The sequence below is a fragment of the Piliocolobus tephrosceles genome, chromosome 1 (assembly GCF_002776525.5).
Source record: "Piliocolobus tephrosceles isolate RC106 chromosome 1, ASM277652v3, whole genome shotgun sequence".
NCBI classification, from domain to species: Eukaryota; Metazoa; Chordata; class Mammalia; order Primates; family Cercopithecidae; genus Piliocolobus; species Piliocolobus tephrosceles.
The window spans coordinates 201,473,715-201,494,491 of NC_045434.1; the positions used below are offsets into that span (position 1 = coordinate 201,473,715).

The 20,777-nt window shown below is 45.9% G+C and overlaps 1 protein-coding gene across 16 annotated transcripts in view; it reads left to right on the forward strand.

Moving 5' to 3' along the window:
• The first annotated feature begins 4,614 nt into the window (after positions 1–4,614).
• The window catches only part of EIF4G3 (eukaryotic translation initiation factor 4 gamma 3), a 371,961-nt gene continuing 355,798 nt past the window's right edge, over positions 4,615–20,777 (forward strand). For 4 of the 16 annotated variants that reach the window (XR_002733208.3, XR_002733207.3, XM_023219749.3 and 1 more), the window contains exon 1: positions 4,970–5,337. Coding sequence is in view for 10 of the 16 variants with exons in the window: in XM_023219749.3 (XP_023075517.1) it covers positions 5,114–5,337 (224 nt within the window). In the remaining 6 variants the exon portion in view is untranslated. Of the gene's footprint in view, positions 4,790–4,969; positions 5,338–20,777 lie in introns of those variants that run through there. The other 12 variants (XM_023219739.3, XM_023219740.3, XM_023219741.3 and 9 more) reach the window with 6 other exon arrangements.

A 20,777-nucleotide genomic window follows, 5' to 3' on the forward strand; every position in this document is an offset into this window, starting at 1 on the left:
AAAAAAAAGTCAAGTAATCTCCCTGCATAAATGAAAAAAAAAATTGCCAAAACATATCCAAGAATTACTATTAGCCAGGGACTGAGCTAAGTGTTTTGCATTTGTTTTATTAATTTATTAATTTCTTGAGATGGAGTCTAGCTCTGTTGCCCAGGCTGGAGTGCAGTGAGGCAATCTCGGTTCAGTGCAACCTCCACCTCCTGGGTTCAAGCGATTCTCCTGCCTCAGCCTCCAAAGTAGCTGGGATTACTGGCACTGCCATCACGCCCAGCTAATTTTTTTTATTTTTAGTACAGATGGGGTTTCACTGAGTTGGCCAGGCCGGTCTCAAATTCTTGACCTCATGATCTGCCTGCCTTGGCCTCCCAAAGTGCTAGGATTACAAGTGTGAGCCACTGCGCCTGGCCACATTTGTGTTATTATTTATTATTTTTTTGAGTTTTGCTTTTGTTGCCTAGGCTGGAGTGCAATGGTGCAATCTCGGCTCACCGCAACCTCCACCTCCCAGGTTAAAGTGATTCTCCTGCCTTAGCCTTCCCAAGTAGCTGGGATTATAGGCATGCACCAACAAGCCCGGCTAATTTTGTATTTTTAGTAGAGATGGGGTTTCTCCCTGTGGGTCAGGCTGGTCTCGAACTCCTGACCTCAGGTGATCCACCCACCTCGGCCTCCCAAAGTGCTGGGATTACAGGCGTGAGCCACTGCACCTGGCCTATTTTATTTTTTATGATAACTCTAGGAGGTAGAACCTCTTTATTTTACAGATGAGAAAACCAAGGCTTGGAGAAATTAAGTACGTTCTCCAAGATCATACAGCTAATCAATGGTAGGGCAGAGAATCAAACTCAGGTCATTTGCTTCCAGTGGCTGCACTCGTGGAGAGTGCCCTGAGAGTTTTAAGCATCCACTGCCAAGAGGATCTAGAGGAAGGGTCCCTAGTTTAGCTTGGGGAGTGAAAAAAGGCTGCCTTGAGGAGGTGATGCTTGAGCCAAACCTTCAATCAGGAATTAGCCAATTGGCTATGGGGAGTGAGGATGTTTTAGGGATACAGGGAGTAGCAGCAGGCTGCACATGGGCCCCAGTGCAAGGTGCAAGGAGAATGGTTTTGTTTCCCATAGACCAAGGTGGCTGCAGCTCTGAATCTGAGGCAGTGCGTGGCAGATTGGAAGCAGAGCCCAGACTCTGAAAGACCTTAGATTTACATTGGATCCTGAAGGTGATGGTAACAGGAAAGTTAACAAAACTAGCTTTTCTTGTTGACAGTACCTCTGGCCATAGTGGGTAGGTTGCTTATGTTGAAGGCAATGTGGCAAATCAGACCTAGAGTCAGATGCCTTGGGTTTGAATCCCTGTATATTTACTTCAAAGTTATGAGAATTTTCACATCTTTGAATCTCAGTTGTTAAATTTGTAGAAGCAGGCAGTGGTGATTCACACCTGTAATTCCAGCACTTCGGGAGGCCGAGGTGGGCAGATTACTTGAGCCCAGGAGTTTGAGACCAGCCTGGATTACACGGTGAGACCCCTGCCTCTATTTAAAAAAAAATAGAAAAATTAGCCGGGCATGGTGGTGCGAACCTGTAGTCCCGACTACTCAGGAGGCTGAGGTGGGAGAATAACCTGAGCCCGGGGAAGTCGAGGCTGCAGTGAACTGTGATTGTGCCACTGCACTCCAGCCTGAGATCCTATCTCAAAAATAAATAAATAGGCCAGGCATGGTGGCTCACGCCTGTAATCCCAGCACTGTGGGAGGCTGAGGTGGGCGGATCACTTGAGGTGAGGAGTTTGAGACCAGCCTGGCCAACATGGTGAAACCCTATTTCTACTAAAAATACAAAAAATTAGCTGGGCGTGGTGATGCACACCTGTAATCCCAGCTACTTGGGAGGCTGAGACAGGAGAATCGCTGGAACCCAGGAGGTGGAGGTTGCAGTGAGCCGGGATTGCACCACTGCACTCCAGCCTGGGAGACAATGAGACTCCGTCTCAAAACGACTCTCTCTCTATATATGCTGCTTGTTATATAGATATAGATATATTAGCCGCTGTATGCAAGTGAGGTCTTGACTTGAGCAGGGCCACTCTTTTGGACGAAAGAACAGAGTTCTACCTTTTTGACTTTGTTCCCTAGAAACATTCTCGATCGCCTGCGGCCAGAATCTTATCAGGGACTTTTACATTATTTTGCCCAAGGTCTATCCGTTTTAAAACAGAGAATGTTCATAAAGTGCTTAGCTAAGACTGGCACACAGTAATCGTCTGATGCTTGCAGCTATTATTAAGTTAGAAAATGAAACTGGCTCAGAAAAGAATAACAATTAGGCAATTATCAGCCTGTTATCACTCTAGTGTAAATGAGAAGTCAAATCCTTGCCTGGTAACAGCTTTTGATTGGGATAAGGATGCCTGAGATTTCAGAAAATGAAAGGAGAATCTGGGGAACTGAAGGACCACTAGGAAATTCTTTCTGGAGCCAATCATGCCTGGAGAGGAGCAAAAAATTCCATCCTAAATAATCAGGTGTTACAAATCCAGGCAGTTTAAGATGCCACAGTATGAAGTAGCTGCTGTCTTCTAGTCTGGAGACGGGGGATGAGGCATCCTTTTCGATGTCAGAAACTATGGAGTCCTAGCTAGAAAGACGCCGTAGGGGGTTGTGGTCTCACTCTCTTTCAGATGCTCTTTTATCCCAGCAAGAGCATTTGGGGCTCCCAGGGATTGTCACAAATTAAGCATCCACTATGTGTAGAACTTTATATGAATTAAAAACAACAACAGGCTGGGTGCAGTGGCTCACGCCTATAATCCCAGCACTTTGGGAGGCTGAGGCAGGTGGATCACCTGAGGTTGGGAGTTTGAGACCAGCCTGGCCAACATGGAGAAACCCCGTCTCTACTAAAAATACAAAATTAGCCAGGTGTGGTGGCGCGTGCCTGTAATCTCAGCTACTCGGGAGGCTGAGGCAGAAGAATCGCTTGAACAGGGAGGTGGAGGTTTCGGTGAGCAGAGATTGTGCCATTGCACTCCAGCCTGGGCAACAAGAGCGAAACTCTGTCTCAAAAAACAACAACAACAACGAAAAAGGAAGGCAGTGTGTGAAGCAGGATAGCAGGAGTCAGAACTAGACTCTAATCTTAGCTCTGCAAACCACACTGTCCATGCAACCTCGGGAAAGTCTTTTGTGCGTTTTGAGCCTCAATTTTCTCAGCTTTTCTGTTGTTGGATGGTACTGAGCCTCCCCAGTCTCAGTTTATTCATTTGTAAAATGGATACTACCTATTTCACAGGACTGCTTGAGATAACGAAGGATACAGTGTTTAGTGCCATGTCTGGTAACTATTATATTAAAACTTGATTGCTCCACGATGCCTGCCATTGTTTTTTCTTTCCTTTTCTTTCTTTTTTTTTTTTGAGACAGAGCCTCACTCTGTTGCCCAGGCTGGAGTGCAATGGCACTCTCTCGGCTCACTGCAGCCTCCGCCTTCTGGGTTCAGGTGATTCTCCTGCCTCAGCCTCCGGAGTAGCTGGTGCCTGCCACTACGCCTGGCTAATTTTTGTATTTTTAGTAGAGACGAGGTTTCACCATGTTGGCAAGGCTGGTCTTGAACTCCTGATCACAAGTGATCCACGGGCCTAGGCCTCCCGAAGTGCTGGGATTACAGGCGTGAGCCACCGCGCCCGGCCCATGCCTGCCATTCTTTCCCATTCAGTGCTACTGTGCTTAGGACAAGGCCCCTGCTAAGGAGTGGAGTGTGCGGGGTTGGGGGTGGGAGGGATCTTGGCAGGTCTAGCTGGGAAGAAAATTCGTATCAACAAATGTCACCCAGCATAGGACACTGGGGAGCTGATCCCTGGCTGCTGGTCAAAAGGTGCTCCAGTCCTGGGGAAGGCCTAGGTTTGAATCTATCCACAGACCTCAGTTAAGGCTGCTGATTAGATATGGCGGCTCAGATCATGTACCCAGCCAACATGGGAGGCGGCAAGGTTCATCCAAATGAAAGTGGCATTTAGATTTAGGCTCTGTCCTTTCCCAATAAGATGACCTTGGGCCAGTCTCGTTTCCTCTGTGTCCTCTGGAAATGGTGCTCCTCATTCACCTCTCAGAGCGTCTGAAGAGGAAGTGTCGACACAATGGGTGTGAAATGCGTGAGTTACGGGCCAGCGGGTGGCATTGGTTATGCGAAGTCCCCGCGGGGGGTCCTTATCCAACGGGTTCCATTCCGGTTAAGCGGTTCCTTACTCAGGACCCGGGGTTTCTCGCCTCGCCGCTGCCTCTCCGCCTCTGCGGGCAGGGCTCAGCGAACAGCCGACTCCGGGGCCATTACCATTGTTCTTCGAGGCTGGGCCGCAGGGGAGGACTCCCGCAAGCCAGACCTCGCCTTTGGTCTCTCCCTCCGCCCCGCACCCGCGCCGCTGTAAGCCGGAGAAGCCCCCCCCTCGCCGATCTTTGCCGAGGAAGCGAGTTAGCCCCTGAGCGCTCCCGAACGGCGGCCGAGGACGCACCCGAGCGTCTCCGAAGAATCCCGACCCCTCGCAGTCTCCGGAAAGAGCCGAAGAGGCTTTCCACCCTCGGCCTCCCGAGTCATTCCGAAAAAGCCCGAAGTTTTCCGAGCGGCCGTCCTGCCGGACTGCTGGAGGCGGCCACAGCGCCATGTTGGATGCTCTGCTCGTTGAGTGAAGAAAATCCGCCGGCATCGCCTAAGCCCCGCTACTGAGAAGGGCGCCGCTTCCCCCGGGGAGGGGGATAAAGATCCCCCGCCGCCGGCCCATGAGGATATTGCCGTGAAAGGTCCGGTCTCTCCGCCTCCTGCCCCCGCCGGGTCCGGCCCCCCCCCCTGGGGTCGCGTTGTCACGGAGACCGGCAGCCGGTGGTGCTGGCCCGCGGGGCGGCTGCTGCTGCCGGCGGCGGCGGCGGCGGAGGCGGCGGCGGCGGCGGCGTCGGGCGTGTGTGACCGGCCCCGGCCCCCTCCTCCTCCTCCTCCCAGGCTCCCCCCAGCCCCCCGCTCCCGCCGCCTCCCCGGGTCTGCCCCCATCCCGCCCCCCTGCTGCCCCCGGCCCCTGCACCCCGGCGCGCCCGGTCCCGCTCTGGGGGGGTTGGTGGCTTCGCTTTGCCATGAGTTTACCGCAGAAACCGGCTCTGAAATCAGGCACAGCGACTGCAGCAGGAACCGGACCCGGCACCGGAGCGGCGGCGGCGGCGGCAGCAGCGGTACCGCCTCCTCACCCGGCGGCGGCGGCGGCGGCGGCGGCGGCGGCGGCGGCGGCGGCGGCAGCAGCGGCGGCGGCCCCCCCTCCTCACCCGAACATCAGGGCCCTCCAGACCCAGGCGCCCCAACAGTATCCTTTTCACCTTCCTGTCGGCCCTTCGGTTCTCGTCATCGCAGCCCAGGGGGACCCCGCAGACCAGGGGGACCCCGCAGCCCAGGGGACCCTCCTGTCGGCCGCTACAGCCCAACCGGGAAAGGGGCAGCGGCTCAAGCCCCTGCATCGGGCTTGGCCGGAGCTTTTGGGATGCCCCGGCAGCCGCACTGCGGGGGGACCCCGAGACCCTCAGCAGTACTGTGAAAGCTAGCTCCACTTGGGCATGCTTCTGCAGCCCCTTCCTTTTAGAGCTTGGGGACCCTTCTCCCCTAAGGTGCCTTCCCCCTCTTTATTGGGCAGAATTTGCTTGGTGCCAGGGACCAACCCTGCAGGGAAGGCTTTTCTCTGGTTGTTGTGAGGATTACATCCTTCTACTCACCTCCCCTCGGCTCCCCCTACAGCGGGACACGGTGGGCTTCCCTAATTATTATTAGTACATAATAAACTTTATCGGTAAATTTCTTGTTTGAAACTAATCAGCTCGTTTCCAAGGTAAGTTGGATTTTCAGTCTAAGGTGAAAATGTACAGAAAGCAGTTCCTCTGGATAGTTTTTTCTGGTAATGGGAGAGTTGTGATGTGGTTTGTGGTAGATCGAGATCTAAGGAGGAAATGTGACGCCGGACGCTTCCCTGTCTTTGACCTTTTTAAAGGAAGAGGAAGTTCACTGACATTACCCATCACCCACAAAAGTCGCACTTCTTGGAAGATTTATGTTAGGCTGAATATTTTTAATGGGCTTTGATTTACTCTTCATAGGCCTGATGATGTCTAGCGAGTTACCAGGGCTTCTGGAGGAAAGTCTTGTATTGAATGTTTCGACTGTAGAATTTTGGACAGCTTTGATTGAAAAGACTTGGTGATGGGGTATTTTAGTCAAAAACTAACCAGTGAAGGTAAAACGTTGAATTCATGAATTCCACGGAGATTTAGAAAGGTATTGCGTACCTGAGAATAACATTTCATCATGCATCACCTCCTCCCTGCACCCACTGTATTTGTGTAAATCAATAATGATTGGATGTTAGATGTGTTGTTGTATTTGTGTCATCGTGTGTTTGACTTTTAGAGATTGTAGGATGTTTGAGCAAGTAAGAAGCTAACTGCTGTGAGGTCCCCAGATTGTTTCACAGTCTGTAGTTTGATTCTTGTCTGTATAGATTACTTTGAGAAGGGAAAGCAGTCTCCCTTCTAGAGTCATTTCAGGTCATTGTTTGTTTTCTGCCAAGTGTCATTTTCTCTGTTCTTTAAATCTAGTTCATGTTTTTCAATCCAGGCATCGTGGTGCAGTGTAAAGATAAATTCCTTTCCAGTGTGACGTGTGTACTGATTTCATAATGTTTTTATCCTGCGTGGTTGTGTTCAATTAGGAATTGTTCGCCGATGAGAAGGTGTAGTGATAACTTAGCGTTGCTTATGGAAAACCTGGTTAGTTTTGGTCAGTGTGTCTGGGGTTGGGGAAGGTTGGCTGGTTTGCTGACTTCAAGGCGGAGTTCAGTGTTGGATCTCTTAAACCTGTCTTTGCTTACTACTTTGTGAGTTTAAATTCCTTTCTAATTTCATGTTTTACCTTGATTGCCTATACTCGGTTAGGACTTTTAAGTTTCTGAATTGTGCCACTAAGTAAATTACTCATTACCTGCATCTTTGAGTTGTTTTGGTAATTAAACAGAAATGAAAGGAAACCTATAGTAGGTGTCCTTGATGTACAGAGTAGTAAGGACTGCAGTGCTTAATGTGACACTGCTTGGTGAATTTGGTGGCTTTTTGGGACACAAAGAGCTGTGTTTCAAGTATGCTTTTTCTCAGTGCATTTCATCCAAGGACTTATAAAAACTCTGAGTTGGTTGCAACATTCAAGTAGTTAAAAACTGAAACTTAATTTTCTTTTGAATAAAAACCAGCTATTAAAGAGATAAATTTAAGCGTAATTTCCAGTGTAGATAATTTTAAACCAATTTTAGTTGAATGGAATACTTTTGTGTGGCTTTAAGTTTTTACTTTGCCTCGTGCCATTGAAGCTAAAATTAATCTTCCTCTTGATGTGTTTCACAGCTCTTATTATTTTCTGTTTGCTTTTACACACTGAAAGGTTACAATTGCTAAAAATAGAACATTTTATTGTATAAACAGTAAATGAAGTACAGGTTTTTCATCAGAACACACCAGTGGTGAAGTGTTACCAACTGGTAATGGGGTATTGATTAAAAAAGGATTGTAATAGAGCAGTTCTGCTTTTCTATCCCGAGGGAGTATGGGCATTTGTATTTGACGCAAGTGGTCACTGTTCAATAAGTTGATAACATTTAAGCATCTTGGCAGGAGTGCATAGCTGGAGTTGCACTTTTCATGGCTTGAATGGATTTCCAGACCCTCAAAGTATGTGAGTATAGTTGTGTTTGCATTGGATTAATAAGTTCAGACAGTTTTATTTATTTATTTTTTGAGACAGAGTCTCGCTGTGTCGCCCAGGCTGGAGTGCAGTGGTGTGATCTCGGCTCACTGCAACCTATGCCTGCTGGATTCAAGGGATTCTCATGCCTCAGCCTCCTGAGTAGCTGGGATTACTGGCGTGTGCCACCACGTCCAGGAAATTTTTTGTAGGGTGTGATCAGCATCCCAAAGTGCTGGAGTTACAGGCGTGAGCCACTGCACCTGGCCAGACGGTATTTTAAATTTGTAAAAATACTAGAAAGATTTGTGTGGCACTATGTCCTTCATTTATACTTAGTGTTCAAGTGACAAATCAGAAATGAGGAGAAGTGTTACTATTAACGGATTTGAATGTAAACTGAAACCCGCTTAAAAGTAGGAATCAGTATTGCATGGCAGGGCCCATAAGGCCATTTCAAGTAGTGGCCTTTGGCTTAAAAGCAGCAGATGTTGGGGGCCTGGCAGAGGGCAGGCCAGGATGGTAGAGGCTGGAAAAAGAAAAACTCTGATATGAAAAGTGCTAAAGGAATGGGGAAATAGGCTTAGGGTTTTCATAACATAATCCAGCATGAAGTTTATAGGTTATGAAATTAGCACTTTAAAGTATTTGCCTTGAGATATGCTCACCGTGACTTTCCCGTATGAGGTTCCAAGAGGCTCTGTGGAGAATCTTAACAGTGATTCTTAACCTTTTCTGGGTAACAAACAACTTTTACATTTTGATGAAAGCTATATGGACCCTTTCCACAGAAAACTGTGCATACACAGAAACTGCTGCTTACATTTTTTGCGGGGGGCGGTTCTTGGCCCCCCCTTAAAAGCCTAGCCCTTTAGATGGAAATTGCTCACCCTTCAGATAATTCAAGATAAAGGAGTTTGAATTTAGGTATCCAAGTAGTTCTGACTTAAAAAGTACAACTTTGCAGTCTGTTGTGAATACACAATTTCTATATGAAAAGACTTCAGGGTGTAATTTCTCTCAGGGTTGCTGACACTTCTGGGGAGTCTAGTTACTGTTTTGGGGCAGCCAATATAGTTAAGAAAATCAGGCGGTGGGTTCTTAATAGGAGCTAAATTGGGGAAAGACCTGTATTAACCAGAAAATACCTCATGTTCTTAGCTAGTCTGTCATACATATATGACATATATATTAAAAACCACTATTCCTGTTACTTATTTTGGTATTAGAGTTTTCCTTTTTAATTTCTGTATTGATATTCAGTTTTATCTTACAGGCTGAAGCCAATAACATTTTCTGTCTTCTTTTTTGCCTGTCTACCAAACCTAAATCTGAATAATTAATAATAGTATTTATTTATTGAGTTCCTACTATCCTGGGAGCCAGACATGCATGATTTTATTTAATTCCCAGGAGAACTTTAATAAGGTAGTCGGTATTGTCCGTATTTTATAGATGAGGAAACTAAAGTGCAGAGAGGTAATGTTTCCAGGGTTCTCCTAGTAAGTGGTGGTCTGTGATTCAGACTGGTATGACTGACTCCAAAGCCCGTGAATGCCTTTTTTACTGTGCTTGGCTGTTTCTCACCAAGCCTGTATGTGGGAATGGGAGGAAGAATACCTTCCTATATTTGAGAGCCAGGGGAAGGTCCATATACAGAAATGAGGAGCAATCTAGAACACAATGATACTGTACTTTGTTTTAATTAGTTAATAGTCACATACTGCTAGACAAGTAGGTTATCTTTACCTTATTGAGCCTTAAGACATAGGCCTTTGGTTCAGTGCATGTTCCTGCTTGTTCAGAAGTTAGCAAGGCCTCAAGCAGAATACCATTATAATTAGCAATTAGAATTCTGTAGCTCATTTAGTGGCCAGCAGTCTTTCTGCTCCTAAGCCCCACCATCAAGAAAACGTCAAATATTGAGTACAGATCCTTCTATAGGAGGACAGAGGGCAACAGATACAAGACGGAGATAAGGAAGAAAGTTACTCAGATGCCTGAGTTCCAGCTCAGCTGCTGCTTCTTCCTGTCCTGGGTTTATGGGTTTCAGAGGGAAATACTTTCTATACCTGATCTTAGCTAGAAAGTCAAGAAGTGATCAAAGTGAAGTATTTTCTATCAAACCATGAGAGTTTAAACCAACTTAGGACTGATGCGTTGATTTTCCATGTTGGGGTTTCTGATAACATTTTAAATTTATTATTAGTATTTTTTTTGAGACAAGAGTCTTGCTCTGTCACCCAGGCTGGAGTGCAGTGGTGCGATCTCAGCTCACTGCAACCTCCGCCTCCCGGGTTCAAGTGATTGTCCTCCCTCGGCCTCCTGAGTAGCTGGGATTACGGGTGTGTACCACCATGCCTGGCTAATTTTTGTATTTTTAGTAGAGCCTGGGTTTCACCATGTTGACCAGGCTGGTCTTGAACTCCTGGCTTCGGGTAATCCACCTGCCTCAGCCTCCCAAAGTGCTGGGATTACAGGCATTAAGCCACTGCACCCGGCCCTGATCTGGTGAAACCCGGTCTCTACTAAAAATACAAAAATTAGCCGGGTGTGATGGCGTCTGCCTGTAATTTCAGCTACTTGGGAGGCCGAGGCAGGAGAATCGCTTGAACCCGGCAGGCAGAGGTTGCAGTGAGCCGAGATTGCACCACTGCACTCCAGCCTGGGTTACAGAGTGAGACTCTGCCTCAAAAAAACAAAACAAAACAAAATGAAATCAAAGGTCTTCTAGAAAATGTTTGAAAACCACACCTTTTTTTTTTTTTTTTTTTTTGAGACCGAGTCTCACTTTGTTGCCAGGCTAGGGTGTAGTGGCATGATCTTGGCTCACTGCAACCTCTGCCTCCTGGGTTCAAACAATTCCCCTACCTCAGCCTCCTGAGTAGCTGGGACTACAGGTGCACACCACCATGCCTGGCTAATTTTTTGTATTTTAGTAGAGACAGGGTTTCACCGTGTTAGCCAGGATGGTCTCTCTCTATCTCCTGACCTCGTGTTCCGCCTGCCTTGGCCTCCCAAAGTGCTGGATTACAGGTGTGAGCCACTGCGCCCGGCCGAGAACCACATCTTAAATCAGTGGAGAGGATTCCTGTAATTCCAACACTTTGGGAGGCCGAGGTGGGCAGATCACGAGGTCAGGAGATCAAGACCATCCTGGCTGACACGGTGAAACCCCATCTCTACTAAAAATACAAAAAATTAGCAGGGCATGGTGGCAGGTGCCTGTAGTCCCAGCTACTTGGGAGGCTGAGGCAGGAGAATGGCGTGAACCTGGGAAGCGGAGATTGCAGTGAGCCAAGATTGCACTACTGCACTCCGGGCCGTGGTGACGGTGAGACTCTGTCTCAAAAACTAAAACAAAAACAAAAAATAAATAAATGGAGAGCGTTGCCACATTTTGCCATTTATATTGAGGCTTCAATAGATGTGGCAAGTTGATAAATTCATTAATTCAGCACCCACTGTGTGCTGCTACACTCAGTGCTAGATGTAGGATTGAAGAGCTAAGGTAGAAATATTTGCCCTCAAAGAACTTGGTCCTTTTGGGTAGAGGTGGGTAAACAAAATGTCATGAGGCAAGTACAGTGATAATTCTGCTGTGAGGGTAGTCTGGGGAAGGAGGAGTTAAGGCTTTCTGAAAGAAGTTGACATCTCAGCTAAATTAGAAGAATGAATAAGAACCCCGGTTTACATAGCTTTCTTTTCTGCCGCCCTACTTTTCCCAATTCCGTTGCTGCTGCATAGAGTTTTAACAAATGGATTTCAGTCACGTTTCAGGCTTTTTTTTTGTTTTTTGAGATGGAGTCTTGCTCTGTCTCCCAGGCTGGAGTGCAGTGGCCGGATCTCAGCTCACTGCAAGCTCCGCCTCCTGGGTTTACGCCATTCTCCTGCCTCAGCCTCCCTAGTAGCTGGGACTACAGGCGCCTGCCACCTCATCCAGCTAGTTTTTTGTATTTTTTTTTTTAGTAGAGACGGGGTTTCACCGGGTTAGCCAGGATGGTCTCAATCTCCTGACCTCGTGATCCGCCCGTCTTGGCCTCCCGGAGTGCTGTCATTACAGGCTTGAGCCCCCGCGCCCGGCTTTTTTTTTTTTTTTTTTTTTTTGCTAGAGGAGATACCAGAGAAAGTGACAAACACGAGCTAAAAATTCAAAGTATTTTCTGTATCATAATCTGAGGAATTAGTGTATGAAAAGGAGCTACATATCTGATCTGATCTGTGGTTGGTCTGTTCCTGGTCTCCTTCCCACTGCATCTTATAATATCCTTGCCCTTTTGATACTAGACTTTGGCTTAGAAACAGTACTTGCTAGCCTTAAAATAGATTTACCTTGGTGTATTGAGAAGTGCACCTGATTTGGAGGCAAAAAAACCTGGATTTGAGTTTGGCTCTTTCATTGTAATAGATATCTTATCTTTGACTAACCATGCAACTGCTCCAGGCATTGGTTATCCCTTCTCTGAAATGTAGGGGCTAGACTCATTTATTCAGTGACCTTCTTGAATTATGATTGCTTATGATTGTCCTTTGAGATTTGTGTTATTCTTGCAAGTAGAGGGGAGGGATTTACAGAAACCAATGAATGGTTTCTTTGTCTGATGGTAAGTGACATGTTTCTGTGGTGGCTTATTGATATTAGAAGATACTAACATGGGGCAGAGGCAAAGCGGTTTGCTCATATAAGCTGCTTCTGGTTTTAGGCTTGTTAATGTTACATTCAGCCGAAGAGATTGAAGCTCTCTGTAACTTTAGTGGTGAAGACTGTATAGTTAGTTGTGAGATAGAGTGAGACCATAAAATAAGGTTGCCATGGCCATTTGCTGCCTTGTTCTGGGTGATGATACAGTTAGTTCATTATGAGATACGAGGGAAAGTAAGTTCTGGAATAAACTCTTGTAGTACTGTGGTAAGACACAATCTATTTTCGCCTAAGGAATAATACTTTGAGCTAATATAATAGGAAACTAACTAGTTCCTGATTATTAGCCACACATATGACTTTAAGCAATGGATAAACTGCAGCTGAGACTTACACAGATGAAATATTGCAGGCTCCCGAGCGACTTCAGAATTTTCGAATGGCTTCCAGTTCTCTGGCTTGCTGCCAACCAAAAGGAATTTTTCAATCTCCTGTAGCTCAGCTGAAATTTGAGATAGTTAAACTATTTTAAGTGCATTTGAAATTTGTTTTTATTACTGTCTTTTTATATTTTTTTATTTTTATTTTTTAGGATTTTGCTCTGTCACCCAGGCTGGAGTGTCATCTTGGCTCACTGCAACCTCTGCTTCCTGGGTTCAAGTGATTCTCATGCCTCAGCCTCCTGAATAGCTGGGATTACAGGTGTGTACCACCACACCTAGCTAATTTTTGTATTTTTAGTAGAGATGGATTCTACCATGTTGGCCAGGCTGCTCTTGAACTCCTGACTTCAAGTGATCCATCCGCCTCGACCTCCCAAAGTTCTGGGATTACAGGTGTTAGCCAGTGTGCCCAGCCATGATCTTCATTAACTAGTAATTGTTTTGTACTTTTTTTTTTGAGACAGTCTCTGTCGTCCAGGCTGGAGTGCAGTAGTGCAGTCTCGGCTCACTGCATCCTCCGCTCCTGGGCTCAAGTGATTCTCCTGCCTTAGCTTCCTGAGTAGCTGGGATTACAGGTGCGTGCCATCATACCCATCTAATTTTTGTATTTTGGGTACAGGTGGGGTTTTACCATGTTGGCCAGGCTGTTCTCGAACTCCTGACCTCAAGTGATCTGCCCATGTCAGCCTCCCAAAGTGCTGGGATTACAGGTGTGAGCCACTGCACCTGGCTTGTTTTGTACTTTGTTGAACCCGCTATGTGCTGCCTGACTCTTAGAAGACATTGAATTTTGTTAATAGAATGTAAACTCTATGAAGGCAGAGATTTTTGTTAGTTTTGTTCTGTGGAATTGCTAGCATCTAGAGTAGTGCTTGACAGAGAGTAGGCGGTCTGTAAATGTATTTATTTATTTAGTTTTGAGATGGAGTTTCGCTCTTGTTGCCCAGGGTGGAGTGCAGTGGCACAATCTCAGCTCCCTTCAACCTCCACCTCCCAGGTTCAAGTGATTCTCCTGCTTCAGCCTCTAGAGTAGCTGGGACTACACACCACCTCTGGCTGATTTTTGTATTTTGTTTCAGCCTGTTGGTCAAGATGTTCTCAATCTCCTCACCTTGTGATCCGCTCACCTTGGCCTCCCAAAGTGCTGGGATTACAGTCGTGAGCCACAGCGCCTGGCCTGTGAATATTTATTAAGTGAAATGTTAAGTGTGTTGGACTTTGGGAATCATTTGAAGATTAGTTTTAGGATTAATATAGATGGCATCACAACTCACTTATAGCATTCAGAGCTGCCCTCAAATTATTTTGCACTGATGTATAATTGAATTGAAAATAATTCTATAATTTTCTTTCAGATGGAATAGCATTGACTCAGTTTACAAAGCCATCTGAAGTGCCTGAGTTGTATGTATGTACTGTTTGAAGTACATATAGATACTGAGGATTAGGGTTGGTATGAAGGCCAAAGAGGAACAACATCTGTAGTTAAATATTATTATTAAAAAGTTACGATTATAAGAACAACATATAATTAAATGAGAATTTTGGAAAAATATAGAAAAGAGAAGTAAAAAATCACTCATAATCTTATTAGTAGAGGTAACCACTTTTTTTTTTTTTTTGAGACGAGTCTCACTCTTGTCGCCCAGGCTGGAGTGCAGTGGCGCAATCTCGGCTCACTGCAAGCTCCGCCTCCCGGGTTCACGCCATTCTCCTGCCTCAGCCTCCCGAGTAGCTGGGACTACAGGCGCCCACCACCACGCCTGGCTAATTTTGTTTTGTATTTTTAGTAGAGACGGGGTTTCACTGTGTTAGCCAGGATGGTCTCGATCTCCTGACCTCGTGATCCGTGATCCGCCTGCCTCAGTCTCCCAAAGTACTGGGATTACAGGTGTGAGCCACCGCGCCTGGCCTTTTTTTTTTGTTGTTGTTGGGGGACAGAGTCTTGCCCTGTTGCCCAGGCTGAAGTGCAGTGGCACAATCTTGGATCACTGCAACCTCTGCCTCCCAGCTTCAAGCAGTTCTGCCTCAGCCTCCAGAGTAGCTGGGATTACAGGCGCGTGCCATTATATGTGGCTAATTTTTGTATTTTGGGTCGAGGTGGGGTTTCACCACGTTGTCCAGGCCGGTCTCAAACTCCTGACTTCAGGTGATCTGCCCACCTTGGCCTCCCAAGGTGCTGGGATTACAGGTGTGAGCTATCGTGCCTTGCCACTTTTTTTAAGAGGCAGGGTGGTCATGGCTCACTACAGCCTTGACCTCCTGGGCTCAAGCAATCCTCCCACCTCAGCCTCCCAAGGAGTGGGGACCACAGGTGTGTGCCACCACGCCCAGCTAATTTTTTTGTAGAGATGGGATTTTGCCATGTTACCCAGGCTGGTCTCAAACTCCTGGGCTCAAGCCACTTGCTCACCTTGGCCTCCCAAAGTGCTGGGATTATAGGCATGTGTCCCTGTGCCTAGCTATGATAACCACTTTTAACATTTTGATGAATTTCTTTCCTGATTTTTTTTTTTCCTGTGGATTTTGATATTAGTGGACGTACATTTTTGTAAGGTAAAGTCAGATTATGTACATAGTTTTGTATCTTGCTTAATTTGCTACCTAAGTATCTTCCATGAAAAGTACTTTTTTTGGCCAGGTGTGGTGGCTCATGCTTGTAATCCCAGTACTTTGGGAGACTGGAGCAGGATGATCACTTGAGTCTAGGAGTTTGAGACCAGCCTGGGCAACACAGTGATACCTCATCTCTACTAAAAGTTAAAAAATAGTTTGCCAGGAGTGGCAGTGCATGTCCGTAGTCCCCGCTACTCAGGAGGGTGAGGCCAGAGGATTGCTTGAGCCCGGGAGGTCAAGGCTGTAGTGAGACCTGATTTCGTGCCATTGCACACCAGCCTGGGTGAAAGAGCAAGACTCTAAAAAAAATAAAAAGAGGTACTTTTTTTTTTTTTTTTTTTAATTGAGACAGAGTCTCACTCTGTCACCCAGGCTGAAGTTCAGTGGCACAGTCTTAGCTCACTGCAACCTCTGTCTCCCGGGTCAAGCAATTCTGCCTCAGCCTCCCGAGTAGCTGGGATTACAGGTGCCTTCCACCATGACCAGCTAATTTTTTGTATTTTTAGTAGAGACGGGGTTTCACCATGTTGGCCAGGCTGATCTCAAACTCCTGACTTCAAGTGATCTGCCCACCTTGGCCTCCCAAAGTGTTGGGATTACAGGCGTGAGCCACCGTGTCCAGCCAAGAGATACTTCTTGAATAGTTTTATTCTATATCTACTTGGAATATAAGTGAACTTTTTGTTTCTTTGGAATGTTTTTCTTGGGAATATTTTTTCACCTTTGGCTTTTAACTTAGAAGTTATGACTGCACATTACAAAGGGGAGTGTTCAAACCTTTATCAATAAGTCAAACATCTTTTGAGTTATTGTTCCTGTAATGTTTTGCGTTATTTACAAGAGTAAAACTCAATGTAACATCACAAGTTTTTTTCCCATACAATTATTTATATTTCTTTATTATCCCTTTACGTTTATCTTTATATGTTCAGGTATTCTAAGTTTTTAAAAAAGGCTGGGAGCCACAGTCCTAATTTTTTTTTTTGTGATGGAGTCTCACTCTGTCGCCCAGGCTGGATTGCAGTGTTACTGTCTCGGCTCATTGCAGCCTCCACCTCCTGGGTTCAAACAATTCCCCTGCCTTAGCCTCTTAAGTAGCTGGGATTATAGGCACCCGGCACCACCCCTGGTTAATTTTTGTATTTTTAGTAGAGGCAGGGTTTCGCCATATTGGCCTGGCTGGTCTTGAACTCCTGACCTTCGCCTTCCATAGTACTGGGATTACAGGCATGAGCCACCGTACCTAGCCTATTTATGTATTGACCAGGCTGGTCTCGAACTCCTGACCTCAGGTGATCCACCCGCCTCAGCTTCCCAAAGTGCTGGGATTACAGGTGTGAGCCATCGTGTCCGGCCTTTAGTTGGTTTTCAGGAAGTGTTGGTATCATAAGGAGTGATTGAAGGAAGGAGGAGAAGACCACAGGGATTCATGTGGGATAAGGGAAAGAGGATTGAAGTGTAGGAACAAACGAAATTTTGGAATAAGGAGAGAGAATTAAGTGGAAATAGAAAATGAATACAACCAGTTTTAAACCAGAATACTATTTTTACATTGAGAATGGAAAGGACTGAACCTTGAAGGGACATAAGAAAGGGTAAATGAGATTCCTGACCTTTTTTCTGGGTCCTAGCAATTACTATATGAGAAATAGAACTTAGTCGGAGAACTTCGCCAGGTGCAGTGGCTCGTGGCCTGTAATCCCAGCACTTCAGGAGCCCAAGGTGGGTGGATCGCTTGAGTTCAGGAGTTTGAGACCATCCTGGATGACGTGATAAAACCCCGTCTTTACAAAAAATACAAAAATTAGCCAGGCGGAGTTGCGCGTGCCTGTAGTCCCAGCTACTTGGGAGGCTAAGGTGGGAGGATTGCTTGAGCCTAGGAGGTTGAGGCTGCAGTGAGCCATGATTGCACTGCTGCCCTCCAACCTGGGTGACAGAGTGAGACCCTGTCTCCAAAACCCCCCCAAAACAAACAAGAAAAAACCTTAATTAATTAATTAATGTTTTTTGAGACAGTCTCACTCTGTTGCCCGAGCTGGAGTACAGTGGTGTGATCTCCATCTCAGCTCACTGCAACTTCTGCATCCCAGGTTCAAGCGATTCTCATGCCTCAGCCTCCCGAGTAGCTGGGATTACAGGTGTATGCCACCACATTGGGCCGATTTTTGTATTTTTAGTAGGGATGGGGTTTCACCATAATTGGCCAGGCTGGCTTTAGACTCCTTACCTTAAGTGACCTGCCTGTCTCAGCTTCCCAAAGTGCTGGGATTACAGGCATGAGCCACTGTGCCCAGCTTATTCATTGTTTTGAGATGGGGTCTGGCTGTGTCTTTCAGACTGGAGTGCAATGGCACAATTACGGCTCACTGTAGCCTTGACCTGCTGGGCTCAAGCAGTCCTCCTGCCTCAGCCTCTTGTGTAGCTGGGACCACAGACACACTCCGCTATGCCTGGCTAATTTTTTAATTTTTTTTTTTTTTTTTTTTTAGAGATCTCAGTTTGTTCCCCAGGCTGATCTCAAACTCCTGGGCTCAAGGGATCCTCTTGCTTTGGTCTACCAAAGTGCCGGGATTACAGGTATGAGCCATTGAGCCTGGCATGGAAATACGAATTTTTAAAAGGAAAAAAAAGAGTTTAAGACTATAGTCGGGGTTTGGATAGGCAGAGGAGGGTGGATTATGATGAGTGGGTGATCAATATGAACAAAGATTTGGGATTGAAGCAAGTGTAATGTATGCTGTGTTCTAAGGATCTGGATCTGTGTGCTTGGAATGGAGGATTCTCATGGTAGAATATTCAAGATATGGATTCAGATTCGAGAGCATTTTGAATAAGGGAAAGTTAGACTTCAGCTGTGTGAAACCATTACTTTCTTTAAAAACAGCTTTATTGAGATGTAATCCAGATATCATACGAGTCACCCATTTAGATTGTATAATTCAGTGGTTTTGAGTATATTCAAAACCAGTTGAGAATTGTACAACTACCATCACAATTTTAGGATATTTTTGTCACTCCGCAGAGGAATCTGTTTGACTCCTCGTTTTCCCACAATTCTCCCTGCCCTGGGCAAGTCCAAGTCTATTTTTTACCTCTATATATCTGCCTATTTTGAACTTTTTATGTAAGTGGACAAATGTATTTTTTTTTTTTTTGTGATTTGTTTCTCTCAGCATAATGTTTTCAGGGTTCATCTGTGTTGTAACCATGTATTAGTACTTCATTTTTAAAATTGTTGAATAATATTCCATGTACCATGGACATTTGGGTTTTTTCAACTTTTTGGCCTTTGGATAATTAATAGCCAAAAAGTTGGATAAAATTTCTGGCTCTGAATGATGTTGCTGTGAACATTCATGGACTTTTTTTTTTTTTTTGAGACGGAGTCTCGCTCTGTAGCCCGGGCTGGAGTGCAGTGGCCGGATCTCAGCTCACTGCAAGCTCCGCCTCCCGGGTTCACGCCATTCTCCTGCCTCAGCCTCCCTAGTAGTTGGGACTACAGGCGCCTGCCACCTCGTCTGGCTAGTTTTTTGTATTTTTTTAGTAGAGCTAGGGTTTCACCTTGTTAGCCAGGATGGTCTCGATCTCCTGACCTCGTGATCCGCCCGTCTCGGCCTCCCAAAGTGCTGGGATTACAGGCTTGAGCCACCGCGCCCCGTGCCATGGCTAATTTTTGTATTTTTAGTAGAGTCGGGGTTTCACCATGTTGATTAGGCAGGTCTTGAACTCCTGACCTCAGGTGATCCACCCACCTTGGCCTCCCAGAATGCTGGGATTACACTGGCACGTGAGCCACCATGCCCGGCCTATCTCCAACTTTCACATTGATTGGTTGAATCTCTCTCTACCCTTTCATTCAGAGCCTGATCCAGCGGCTACTGCTGTTGCTTGCCATACTTTTCTTTGAGATTTTTCTGAAAGAATTATGCTTCCTTTGGTTATGATTTCAGTGACACTTGTTTTTCTTTTTTTTGAGATGAAATTTTGCTCTTGTTGCCCAGGCTGGAGTGCAATGGTGCGATCTTGGCTCACTGCAACTTCCGCCTCCCGGGTTCAAGCCATTCTCAAGCCTCAGCCTTCTAAGTAGCTGGGATTACAGGCATGCGCCACCATGCCCTGCTAATTTTGTATTTTTAGTAGAGATGGAGTTTTGTCATGTTGGCCAGGCTGGTCTTAAACTCCTAACCTCAGGTGATGCACCCTTCTCGGCCTCCCAAAGTGCTGGGATTACAGGCATGAGCCACCAGGCCTGGCCGGCACTTGTTTTTCAACCAACGCTCAAAGAGGAAGAAACTGTTTTTGAGACAGAGTCTCTCTCTCTTGTCCAAGCTGGAGTGCAGTGGCGCGATCTGTGCTCACTGCAGCCTCTGCTTCCCGGGTTCAAGTGATTCTGCTGCCTCAGCCTCCTAAGTAGCTGGGATTACAGGCGTGTACTACTGCTTCCGGCTAATTTTTGTATTTTTAGTAGAGATGGGGTTTCACCATGTTGGTCAGGCTGGTCACGAACTCCCGACGTCAAGTGATCCGCCCACCTTTGCCTCTCAAAGTGTTGGGATTACAGGCCTAAGAAACTTTCTAAATGCTTTTCCTGCCATGACTCCCAGCACTACGGGTCCTGCTCTGCTCTCATACTGTGCTGGAAGGAGAGACCCCTGATGTCCTTTTTCTGTTACAGGATTCTAATTGCATTTTGTTATTTCTCTTTATTCTCTTATGGTTTGTAACTATTCCTGTGACTTTCCTTATGTTTTGTGACTTTGACACTTTTAAAGATTACTGATCCATTGTTTCTAGGATATCCCTCAGTTCGGATTTGTTTGATGTTTTCTCATGAATGGTGTGAGTTTATGCATTCCTTCTCATTACTCCATATCAGGAGATTTGTGATGTCAGTATGATGATGATTACCTTGACTACTTGGTTAAGTTGGCATCTTGAGGGTCTTTCTGTTGTGGAGTTATTCTCTTTCCTTTTGTAGTTGATAAGTATCTTGTGGGAGATACTTGATGAGTTTGCAAACAGTGTTAGAGTCTTCTCAAACTTTGGTTCTCAATTTTAGCAACTGGTGGAGCTTGTCTGCAAAATTTACTGCTTTTGTGGTTGCCTAATTGTGACTTTCTATTTCACTCTCTCCTTCTACATTTATTGATTGTAATTCTATGAGGAAGAGCTTTCTTTCCTCTATTTGTTTATTTATTATTCATATCACTATGGACTCATGGGTATGTATTTTATTTTATGGGTTAAAATCCAGTAACTGTCATTGTTTTGTTACTCAGATTGTTCTAGCTTTGGCCATCAGGAATTCCTTTAGGTTGATTTCTG